The 12802-nt window shown below is 43.1% G+C and overlaps 1 protein-coding gene across 1 annotated transcript in view; it reads left to right on the top strand.

Moving 5' to 3' along the window:
• TUSC3 (tumor suppressor candidate 3) overlaps nt 1-12802 on the top strand; it is a 192130-nt gene that overhangs the window by 42045 nt on the left and 137283 nt on the right. The window contains exon 2 of the mRNA XM_015424290.1: nt 10754-10923. Coding sequence (XP_015279776.1) covers nt 10754-10923 — 170 coding nt within the window. The remainder of the gene's footprint in view (nt 1-10753; nt 10924-12802) is intronic.

Below are 12802 nucleotides of genomic sequence, written 5' to 3'. Positions count from 1 at the left end.
TAGAGACCGTGTAACTCCAGTCTTGTTCTATCTACGCTGTCTCCCAGTTTGCTTCCAGTGCTCGTATTGACTGTTATATGACTTGGGGCCAGCATGCCTTAAGACCTGCCTACTCCCATATAAACTTATGTCAGGGGCGACACTTTGGTTTTTGGGCAAAACTCTGTGGTAAAATCGGCCTCAAACAATAGAGTTTTGCCCCAAAACCAGAGTGTCGCCTCCAGCATGCCCACATCACTTCTGAGTGATGTAGGCACATCGCCCAATGTTGCTGCTGGTAGTGGGGATTTCCTTCCACCGGCCAGCAGTGGACAAGAGCTCACAAAACCAGGCAATCCCCCACCCTGAACTGGGAAATGGCAACCCTAATCTGAGGCTAGATGTGTGGAAACCTGAGAAAAGGCCTTCTCAGTTGTGGAACTCTGGAATTTTCAAAGTCTCTCCTCAGGGATCCATCTGTCTTTCTTCATCGTTGTCTTCTGCCAGGGGGTGGACTTTTTTGTTTGTTTGTTTGGTGTTTCCCTACTAACTGTTAATGGCCCCCATCCCTGGTTGCGGTGTTGTGTGTGTTTATATGTCTTATTGAGTTGTTTAGATATTTTATACACATTTATAGTTGTTTTTATTTTTAAGACAAACATATAATATAGAAGAAAATACAGAAAGTAAAAAAAAATATATGTATCATTAAACAATAGAAAATGTTTTCTCCCCAGCAGTCCCTTCATTACATAATTTTTAAAACACTGTCTATAAAATACAATAAAAATAACTTTTGTTGGGATATGTTTATATTTAACATTTAAAGCCACTCATTCTACTTCTTCATTGAAGAACATTTGTATACAAAGTTTCAAACTGCTTCTCATTCTAGATTTGTCTCCTGCATTCATACAAATGTTGTTTTAATGTCTTGATGCTGAAATGATGTTTTAATGTTTTGATGCTCGCTGCCTTGGGGGCCCTTACTTGGGTGGAAAGGTGGCATAGAAATGTTTTAAATAAATAAACGGGACGCCGACCCCGAAGACCGCCTGGAGGAAGAATGCCGGAGAACAACAGCCCTGCCACCTGGGTGCCGGTAGGCAGCCCTACCCCTGTATACTATGTGGCCTTAGTTAGGGGAAAATGTATTTGAAACTACCTGTAAACCGCTCAGAGATCCTTCGGGGTCAGAGTGGTAAATAAATCAAATGTATAAATAAATAAATAAATGCAGTAGGATCCAATGAACTATTGTAAGTATGCCCTAAAGTCTTGGTCATGCTCAGAGAGATGGTGATATGGTTTGATTTGCATGGCCAAGCCTTCATCACAGGCTGCTTTTGAAACTCCTTCGTATTAAGAACATAAGAAGAGCCCTTCTGGATCAGACTGATGGTCCATCTAGTCCAGCAACCATGTCTCACACAGTGGCCAACTAGTTCCTCCAGATGGCCAACAAAAGGGCATAGAGGCCAAGGCCTTTGCCTGATGTTGGCTCTGGGATTCAGAGGTTTAGTGCCTCTGAATGTGGAGGTTCCCCTCCGTCACCAAGGGTAGTAGCCCCTGATAGACTTATCCTTCATGAATCTGTCTAATCTCCCTTTAAAGCTGTTTATTCCTGTAGCCATCCCCTGGCAGCGAATCCCACATTGTAATCAGTCTCGGTGTAAAGTATTTCCTTTTCTCTGTCTTGAACCTACTGCCCTTCAGGTTCATTGGATGCCCTCAAATATTCTAGTATTTCGGGAGAAAAAGCTCTGTTTCTCAACTTTCTCCACCCCATGCATAATTTTATAAACCTCTATCATGTCCCCCCCTTAGTTGTCTGTTTTCTAAATTGAGAAGTCCCAGACTCTTCAGCCTTTCCTCCTAGGGAAGGTGCTCCAACCCCTTAATCATCTTGGTTGCCCTCCTCTGCACTTTTTTTCCTGCTCTGCAATGTCCCTTTTGAGGTGTGGTGACCAGAACTGTACACACGATTCCAAATGAGGCCACACCATAGATCTATACAGGGGCATTACAATATTCGTCATTTTGTTCTCAGTCCCTCTCCTAATAATCCTGAACATGGAGTTTGCTTTTTTCACCACTGCAGCATGCCGGGATTGACGATTTCATATTCCAAGAGAGTTTTAATAAGAAAGCTAGTGGATAATGAACACAAGTCCAAAGCCCCCTTGGATGTGTGGTCCTTTAGATGCAGTCCTTTATATGTACACAAGGATCCTTGTGGTTGGAATCAAGTTGAACTGAAATTCAGTCGATTATCTGATTGTACAGTTTTATATTTGCATCCTGACCTGGATAGCCCAGGCTAGCCCGGTCTTGTCAGATCTCAAGAGCTACACGGTGTTGGATCTGGCTAATATTTGGTTAGGAGACCACCAAGAATTCCAAGGTCGTGACGCAGAGGCAGGCAATGGGAAACCACCATTGAAGGTCTCTTGCCTTGAATTCCCTACAGTGTCACCAGAAGTCATCTACGACTTGTCAGTGTTCCCTCTAAACTGAGTTAGTGTGAGCTAGTTCACAGTTTTTTAGCCTCCGGCTCACACATTTTTGTCTCAGCTCGGGAAAGGTGGCTCCAGAGCAAACTAATTTATGCAGCAGCCAAATCACTCGCTCACAACTTTAATGCCAGTGGCTCACAAAGCAGAATTTTTGCTCACAAGACTCCACAGCTTAGAGGGAACATTGGACTTGATGGCAAAACATCAGCAACAAATGGTTTCATATTTGGTATAGTTCTTTTGGAGCATTCGGCGTACTTCAAATGTATTGTTCCGTGTGAGTAGAGGAGGCAGCAAGGCACCCTTTCATTGTGTCTGAACTCATCAACTCCTCCTCTCTTTCAGCTTCCAACCGCAACTGCTGATGCCATCAGACAGAGAAGAGGAAGCAGCCAGGTTCCATTATACCTGGCCTGACTCTGAGCTCAGCTCTCTTATAGGGAACACTTATAGTTCATAATGGGAACTTTCCCTATGAAGAAAGGTTAAAATGCTTGGGGCTCTTTAGCTTGGAGAAACGACGGCTGAGGGGTGACATGATCGAGGTTTATAAGATTATGCATGGGATAGAGCAGGTTGAGAAAAAAGTACTTTTCTCCCTTTCTTGCAATACAAGACCTCAGGGGCACTCAATGAAATTGCTGAGCAGTCAGGTTAGAACAGATAAAAGATAAGCATATGGAGCAGAATGCCATCAGTGGCTATTAGCCACAAGGTATAGATAGGAACTCTCAGGCTGTGGCAAGTGATTGATGCTCTGTATTCTTGGTGCTGGGGGGGGACAACAGTAGGAGGGCTTCTAGTGTCCTGGCCCCACTGATTTTTTTTTAACCATAATATTTTATTAGGTTTTAACATAAAACATATCAAATACATACAGGTTCTCAAGCGTCAGTGTAGCAATTAAAACCTGAATAAGTCAAACAGTGTACAAGTTTACAGCATCTCTAAACATATGATGGACCTCCTGATGGACCTCCTGATGGCACCTGGTATTTTTGGCCACTGTGTGGCACAGTGTTGGACTCGATGAACCATTGGCCTGATACAACATTGGCTTCTCTGATGTTCTTATGTTCTCTTCCTCTGGCTCCCCACTGCACTGGTGAAGCAAGATAGAGCACAGCAGGATAGCAGGCTTTTGTTCCTGCACAGGGGGAAGAAACATCAATGTCTGGTTGCTAAATGTAAGAACAGCACCTTTTTTATGTAAAGGATAATATTCTTATCCATCGCCACCACACCCTGAAAAAGGTACAACAGTCAGAGTGGTAGTGTGAGGCTTACAATAGGGCTAGGGAGAGGACAGTGAAACATCTTTCCACCGGCTGTTTTGGTGAATTGGTTATATTTTAATGAATTTTTGTAAACCTCTTGGAGGCTATCTATCACGGAAAAGCAGGGTAAAAACAGATTTTAAATAAATTGTTTCTGGACTGTCCTTATTTCAGAAACTAAGGCAGGGCATCTGTAGAGCCTGGTAGAAAGGATGGTATGTGCTTTGCACTGGAAGCATCAAACTGGTGGCGTGCATGTTGTGCACTGCTGATCAAAGGTTGCAGATCTTGAGAAAGAACATTTCAGACCCCTGAGAAACAACACTACACAGTATTTGACTTGATGGACCAATGGTATAAGACATTCACATATGTTTATATGTGAAAAACATAGACCTTTTTGACTAGAGTGATGAAATGGCGGAGGAAACCGATCTGCAGCATTTCAGAGGTGATATCCCTCTCATGGATAACCCAGGATAGCTTGATCTCATCAGATCTCAGAAGCTAAGCAGGGTCAGTCGTGGTTCGTATTTGGATGGGAGACCACCCAGGAAGTCCAGGTTTGTTGTGCAAGGCAGGCAGTAGGAAACACCTCTGAATGCCTCTTGCCTTGAAAACCCTGTGGAGTCATAAGTTGGCTGTTACTTGAAGGCCAAAAAAAGAAAAGAAAAAGCTTCAGCTAGCTCTCTGCCAGCCTCTAGCTTTCATCTTTCAGAAAGGCCTGTCATAAAACTTTTCTGTACCAACAAAATAAATTTGTGCTGGTGTGTAGTAATTATGCTAGTAAATGCTGCAAGCTTTTAGTTTGTTGGTACTACAGGGATACAACAAGCATTGTAAGCAGGTGTGACTTGGCAAGTGTTTGGTGCCGAGATATAAAATCTGTTGTTGTGACATTTACTACCCGTTAAAGCTAATGCTTTCTGTGTGCAAAATAGTGACTCAGTCACTCAAAGGATTACATTTGTGTAAAGTTCTGGTAAGCAGCCATCTGGCTGACAAGCTTTCTTTGATGACATATACTTTAAATACTTGGATTCCATGGTTTTATTGATCTCCCAAACCATATGTCCACACGCTTTAGACAAATTAATATTTTGATGAAAATACTTAATGTATCTTTTCACCTTGTGCTGGGAATGGTATAATTTTTTTTTTTGTCAGTTGCTGCAGAACAAGAAGGCTAATGTGTCACTGGCATATTCTGAGGCAACTGTGTGTATTTCAAATTGTTGCTATAAATGTAATATAGCTAGTTAAATACAAATCCAGAGAGTTGCCCTCTAGAAAACGACATCTTCAGTGTGCAATATTTAGAACCGGTTGTTCTAGGCAGCCATTAGTACGTGTACGCCTCTTGTATAATTTTAGAAATATTCATTTACTCTACTTTAGTTGTACATTCCGAGTTGTGCATTCTATTGCTTGCTAATTGCTGGTTTATCAGTTAGCTTCCCATTTTCATAGGCCTGGTTCATACAGGCACTGGGCTGGTATTCCAGCTCACATTGGTATCCCAACAGTGTCACAAGAGTCTCCATTCTGTCACAGCCACATAATGTCATCCAGGACTTGGTTGATCTAGACTAAGTGGCCTTATTTCCCTTAATTGTTCCTTCAGATACATTCAGGTACCTGGTTAAGGTAGCCCATCTGGCATACAGTATGGCTTGTGCTTTTTCTGTAGTAGATCCTCCTCCCCCACCATGGAATGGGCTCTCTGAGGAGATGCCAGAGGTACCATCTTGAGAAGTTTTCAAAAGGTACTGAGTGGTGGCTTCATTCACTCAGGCTCTTAATGGACAGTAAGCTGCATGCATTTGAGGGGAAGGGGGACTTAATTAGGATTTTTTTGCACTTCCCATGTTTTAAAATTTGGAATTGTAAGCTGCTTTGAGCCTCAAGGGAAGCGTCAATAGTCCTTCCTCCTTGTGCCATGATAAAAGCAGGCCTCCCTCTTGGTCATTGTATCGTGATGCAGGATGTGGCGGAGGAGAGAGTCTTGTGCTGTTCTGTCACCTGCCGTACCAGCCTGGTAATTGAACTGAAGCACTGCCGACTGTTGGTGGCCAAGACGTAATCTAAATAAATAAATGGAATAAAGTGGCCCTGCAGCCAGAATAGCTCAGACTAGATTGAACTAGTTGGGGCTTGGAAGCTAAGCAGGGCCACTACTAAGCAGGTTAGTAGAAGACCAGGGTTGTTATGCAGAAGAAGGCAATGGCAAACCACTTCTAACTGTCTCTTGCCTTTAACCCCCCAGAGGGGGGTCACCATAAGTTGGTTGCAGTGTGGCAGCCCATCATCATCCTTGTCTTCCTCCGCCTCCTCTTCCTTCTCCTCCTTTCAAATGGTATTATCAGAAGTCTTGTGTGGTCTGTCAAATTTCATCTTGGCCTTGCTGATATGCTCTTTGCTAGGCTTTCCACATATTCACGCCCTCTTAGCTTCCCTCTTCAATTCTCGGTGCCTCTGATCCCAATTCGAGAGAGTGTCCTCAGGGCACTTTGTGTAAGGCTCACTTAAAATATTAAGCATCCTATTGGAGAAAATACAATCCTTTCTCCAAATACAGTGACAGAAAAGCCTTTGAGCTGCAAACCTCTTTATATAGGACATAAGGATAGCTCCTTCTCTTGTAGTACCAGATTAATCAATTGCTGGCAGATGAACACAGTCCATTCCCCAGCTATGCCTTGATGGCTTTTCTGAATTAGGTCCCCTCACTACGTCTTCATGTTCCTCTTTGAAGTCCAAGCAGGCAAATAGGATTTCCCCCTCTTTTCTTTAGAAAGAAAGACCAGAAATTGTACTTGCCCTGCCAAGAAGAAAAGCTTCTGATACATGTAGCAGTGAATTCATGATGCCATTTCACTTTAGATCCATGGTACTGGAAAGTAATTTTATTTTTTTAAAATGTTAGAAACCTTAACATGCATCTGATTTGAGATGTTAGAATAGCATTGGGTTGGTTTTTTTTTTTAGTGCTGTGAACTTTTTTTGTTTAATGTTTGCTTCAGATGAGACTAGTAATTAATTTTTTATGAACAATCTTTATAATGAAAATCTTTGTCTAAGGCTTTAAATATCTTTGTTCACTTACCTGTATAATACCCTTTTTAAAAAGATGAAAGCAGTGTTTCACTGCATATTTGATATTGGTGCCACAATTTGATACCCATTTAAAAAATGTAGAATATTAATACAGAATATTAGTTTTGTGCAATAAGTCTGTGTTTGTGCATATGTTTGTACACACATACACACACACAAGTTGCTGCAGAAGTCCAACTCAGTCGCATTTGATTTCAGAAAGGGCTCCTTTAAAAAAAGAAGGGATTTGTCTGGAGGAAGAAGGGAGTGTCAAGAGAGCTCGGTCTTTTCAGGATGCCTGGAAGCTATTTAGAACTGTAATACAGAGGTAGAACGTACACCTCAAATTAAGAAGATTATCTCTGAGTCTTAAAGGATCTAGTGTGGCCAATAACCTATGTCAAGGAAGCCATAAAAGGTAAAAAAGCTTCCTTTAGAAAGTGAAAGGTTTGCTCGAATGATATATGTAGAAAGGAGCGCAGGTTCTGACAGAACAAATACAAGTTGACAGTGAGGTGAGCAAAAAGGTATTTGAGGAGCAGATTGTTCCCCCTGTAGGGCAGCTGGGTGGCCATTTTGCATGCAGAGGGTCCCAGATTCAATCCCTGGCATCTCCAGTTTAAAAAGGAATAAATGGGAGGTGATGTGAAAGACCTCTACCTAAGACCCTGGAGATCGGCAACCAGTCAGAATGGGCAATACTGAACTTGATTAGACCAAATGAGAGAAGACCGTACTGAAGAATAACAGTTTTTAAATATGTTCCAAGGCTGTTTTTGCATCTATTAGTAATTCCATGGCTGAAACACTTGGGCATGTTGTAAGAATTTCGATGGTAAGCTTCTTGAGGGTAGTGACCTTTTGTGCTTATAGCTGGTGTTGTGTAAATGGTAATGTAATGTATCTTATCTTTCCATTTTTTGGCTGGATAGGCCAAGTGTTTTTTCTTCACTGTTGATACGATGTTCCTTGCTGGTCTAGAAAAGGCAATTATGTTTCTCTGTCTAACTAGAGTTCTTTGTTGTTGAAAGCAACTCCAGAAATGGGTTGGGGCCAGAAAAATGCCATTTTAGGATTATATCTGTGTGAGGATGCTAAAAGCTGGAGGACAGTATATTCTGTAACAGTACAGCATTTGTTTCCCTGGCCACGAGACTAGTGCATTGGCTGAGAGAAACACTGCCTACATAGCAGGGGACAGATTTTCTTATGTCTAATGAATGAATGCACAATGTATCTCTGTATTTACTATTAATTTTATTTTCCTTTAAAAAAATAATCTGTTGTCAACCACATACCTATGTATCTCTGTATTTACTATTAATTTTATCTTCCTTTTTAAAACAAAAAAAAAATCTATTGTCAACCACATACCTGGGATGTATGAATACAAGTTTAATGAAAATATCTTGGTGATTCCCATAGTTATTTTGGTTAGGTATAAACCTTGCAGTTTATTACAGAACTTAAATTGATTCTGATTTCCAGAAGTAATAGTAATGATCTAACAAATACAGCGCTTCCTTTTCATTAGCTGAGCCACTTTTGGAAACTTCAACCGGAAAGGTTGTTTAACTTTCGGTCTGTCATGCCCTTACGGAGTGGATGGATATTTGCAGAAATGAGAATGCTTTTTAATTGCTGTGTTAGGTTACAGGAAGATAATTCTTAGGGATCATTATTCAGGTCCATGTAGCTTTAGTGTGATATTGTAGCGAAGGAATTTTGTGTTTTAATTTGAGAGCTGGCAAAAATTATTTGTGGTCTCATTCCACAGTAGCAGCTGCCAAGCTTGTCTAGGGTCCAGGCTGGAGGTCCACAAAGGTTTCCATTGGAAGCCAACCGTGTGTGGAGTATAATCAGGCAGGTGGTGAAGCAGGAAAAGAGTCTCACAACCAGGCAGGCAGAAAAGCAGCTCAGGCTGCAACTTGAGGAAGAAGCTGCTCAGTCTGAGGTGTTAGGCCAGACTCCAGGGTAGGGTTGCCAACCCCCCCCCCGGTTTGCCAGGGGTCCCCCGTTTTTTGGGGGGGTTCTACCCGCCGCAGGCCAGATGGCCGGCGGGGGAAGCCCCACCCCCAACACCCACAGCCACATGTTGGGATGCCCCGCCCCCTCCAGGAACGCCCCCAAAGTCCCCCACTGGGGGTGGAAGATGGACTTGGCAACCCTACACCAGGGTAATCCACTTAAAAAGGTCAGATGTGATCCTATTGGGGACTTGTCACCTGGTCTCTGCTGCAGTGGAAAATGTTGTGTCCCTAGGGTTGTCAGGTCCCCCCGGTCACTGGCAGGGTATGAGGGGGTAGAGTTGCCAGATCAAGCTTGGAAAACTCCTGGAGATTTGGGGATGGAGCCTGAGGAGGACAGGGACCTCATAGGGGTATAATGCCATGCAGTCCGGCCTCCAAAGCATCCATTTTCTCCAGGGGAATTTATCTCCGTAGTCTGGAGATGAGCCATTATCCTTGGGGATCCCCAGGTCCCACCTGGAGTCTGGCAACCCTCTCCCTCTCTACTCATCTGCAGCAATGATGGTGTCAAGTGGCTAAAATCTGGCCTGTGATTTGTCACTGCCAGCTGCTATGCTAGTACAGGGGGCAGTGTTCCCTCTAAGCTGAGTTGGTGTGAGCTAGCTCACAGTTTTTTAGCCTTTAGCGCACAGATTTTTGTCTTCGTTCAGGAAGGATGGCTCCAGACCCAACGAATTTATGAAGTAGCCAAATCAGTTGCTCACAACTTTAATGCCAGTAGCTCACAAAGTAGAATTTTTGCTCATAAGACCCCACAGCTTAAAGGGAACAAGGACAGGGGGTCAGATGACTGGGCTTGCTGCCACAGTACTTAGTCCTAAGACCTCAGGGCTTTATATCTAGTGTATTTTTTGTTTAGTGAGAAATGTATTTGCTGCAAACAAACTATGCCAGCAACCAGTGAAAACTTTTTGGTACCTGATAAAGGAAGAGTTTTGGCATTGTCTGCCTGTATGAGGATCATGAGGATCATATTTACCAGCGTTTTCACATTGTGTTTTCACATTATAGAAGTGGGTAGCAGGAGGCTTTGTTTAAGACTCCTCTGCAGCAAACTTAATGCTGTATGTCCCTGTTCAGATGGTAGCCTTTTAGTGAACTAAGACATTAACGGAAGCCTCATTGAGCCTGTAGAGGTTACCCATTCCAACACACTTTACAAGTACGCACAATGGGAATGTCTCCTTCCATCTATCCTTTGAGAAGTAGTTATTCACCATTCTTGTAGCGGATTTCTTTGTCTTGCTATATGGCTTTAGTGAATGTAGATTAGGGATGCCAGTCCCTAGGTGGGGGTGGGGGATCCCCTGATTTTTGGGGCACCCCCCAGACACTCGCCAGCTGGCCAGCAGGGGGAAGCCCTGCCCCACCAGTTGTCCTGCTTGAAAAGAGCAGGCGCCATGCACGCCTGCCTTGCAAGCCACAAATTCATGCACAGTGTGCACAGGCGTGCACGGCTCCTGGTCTCCCCCAATCCATTTAAAGGGAAGGTTCCCTTTAAATGGTTGGGGAAACGCAGGGGGCATGCACGCACAGCACTGTGTTCCTGATGTGATGATGTCACTCTGCACGACATAATCGCATTAGGGACAGTCCTGCACTTTCCTGGAAATTCCCCCGCCGGGGAGAAGATGGGACCTGGCAACCCTAATGTAGATCAACCACAGCTTTTTCATTACAGAGGACACTGGGTAAGGTTGAGTGGGAAGAAGACTGTAGCATTTTTCTTAGCCAGTAACTGCAACAGGACAATAGAAGTTTCTATTAGCCCAAAGGCTGCTTCTTAAATTGTCTTGGTTCATCATTGCCCTCTTCTAACTGCAATACCAACCTTCTTCCCTGTGCTTCATTACAGAATCTTTTAGCTGAGAAAGTGGAACAACTTATGGAATGGAGTTCAAGGCGCTCAGTCATCCGCATGAATGGAGACAAATTCAGAAGGTTTGTGAAGGCCCCACCCCGCAACTATTCAGTGATTGTGATGTTTACTGCTCTCCAGCCACAGAGGCAATGCTCCGTTTGCAGGCAAGTTACAGCTTGGTAGCTCCTCTTATGATCTTCTGTCTTTATATTAATCAAAACGATTCCCGCTCACATACACCAAATAATTGACTTACTAAATTTTTGTCTTATCTGTACTCAAAAATAATTGAACCATCTACCTGCTTTTAAATAAGCATTTATGTATTTATTTTCCATTCATTAATTTTAGTAGTTAAAGAACGTTATGCTTAATGTTGCAACATGCCCATGCATTTTTATTGCAGGTTCTTTGGGTTGCATATAATGATTTTAAGACATTTGGTAGCTTTCAGACTGACTGCTTTCTGCTGAGATCTTTGGCACCATTTGCACATTCTCTCTCTCTCTCTCTTTTTAAGAATCTCTTGTGGCCTACTGCTTACCTTGGAGTCAGTGCCGCTAAAAATATTGCTGAAATTTCTTGACTCAGTGTATTTCTGTATTGTGCTCATACCACACTTTTTAGCCAGATTGACTTCCAACATGGGTTACAATTAAAATAGACCACATTTTTAAGATCAAGCCTGTTGCTGAGATGCACAGTCTGTGGGTGTTTTTTTACACAATCCCCCAGTCTAGATAAGGTGCTCCTCAATGATTAAGAATCATCTATGCCTGTTGCGATAATATAAGGTGGATCTTAGCTCTTAACAGACGTAGGGCTCCATGTAAATCAAAGATAATGCTGATTAGGAAATCTTGATACCTGGGCATCAAAGGACTACTTTATACCTGGTGGGACCTAGACTTGTGTATGGGAATTTGTTTCATTTATTTTTGTTATTGTTATTAACTCCAAAAGGAATTGTTTCATTATTGGGTTGTTTTGTCTCCTAGTTTGCTGCATCAGGTTGTGTTTACCTTCTTTTACTTTTTCAAACCGTTGAATTCTCCACTACAGTTAAAGCTGTGTTATCTGACACTTTGTTATCTGAACAACTTTGTTAACCAGCACCTGTCATAGCTAGTAATATGTCTGTGGGCGAAAGGCCTGTTCTCACGTGTACCGGTCATTGTGAGGAGAAGGGAGGTAAACACACTGCCCGATTGGCTCGCCACTGCCATTTGGCTTTCTTTTCTTGCTCAGCACTGAAAATCCCAGGGAGAGCAAGCAGTGAGCCAAGCCTTTGCACCAGCCAGCGTGTTGTAGTGGTCAAGAGTGGCAGACTCTAATCTGAAGAACCGGGTTTGATTCCCCACTCCTCCACATGTTCATTAATCGTGGGCCAGTCACAGCTCTCTCAGAGCTCTCTCAGCCCCACCTACATCACAGGGTGTCTGTTGTGGAGAGAAGGGAAGGCAGTTGTAAGCCTCTCTGAGACTCCTTTGAAGAGTAGAAGAAGAAGAGTTGGATTTATACCCCATCCTTCAGAGGTAGTGAAGAGTAGAGTATAAAAACCAACTCTTCTTCTTTGTAGTGTGGGCAACTGCAGACTGCCTTGGTGGAGCTCAGTGGAACCAAGTGGGTAGCAGACAAGCCACCTCAAGTTGAACTGGGCAAGATAGACCCACCTCTGGTGTCTGCTCCCTAAAGGAGAGGAAGAGGCACTGTTCACTGTTGCCAGTCTTCTTCATCACTCACTGAGAGTGAGCAGGGAGACTGCATGCCAACCTCACCACCCTCTGTCCATCAACAAAAAAAGGACAAGAAAAATACATTTTTTGTTGCGTTGAAAGTAACCCAGAAACTGGGCATAAGTTGTTGCCTTGAAAGAGAAGAAGGCCAGAGTAAACCGCTATGTGAGTTTGGGACTGGGTTATCAGCTGTCTAGGATGTTAAGGTGCAGGAGGCAGATCTGATAAGACTTCATTCAGTTCTGAGACAGCCAAAGCAACTGAGAACTGTTTTAATTGTCTAGTACTTCTTTGCATGACAAAATGG

This window comes from Gekko japonicus, unplaced genomic scaffold, assembly GCF_001447785.1.
Source record: "Gekko japonicus isolate JY-2015 unplaced genomic scaffold, Gekko_japonicus_V1.1 scaffold2358, whole genome shotgun sequence".
In the NCBI taxonomy this organism is placed as follows: domain Eukaryota; kingdom Metazoa; phylum Chordata; class Lepidosauria; order Squamata; family Gekkonidae; genus Gekko; species Gekko japonicus.
This window is presented reverse-complemented; position numbering and strand designations above follow the sequence as displayed.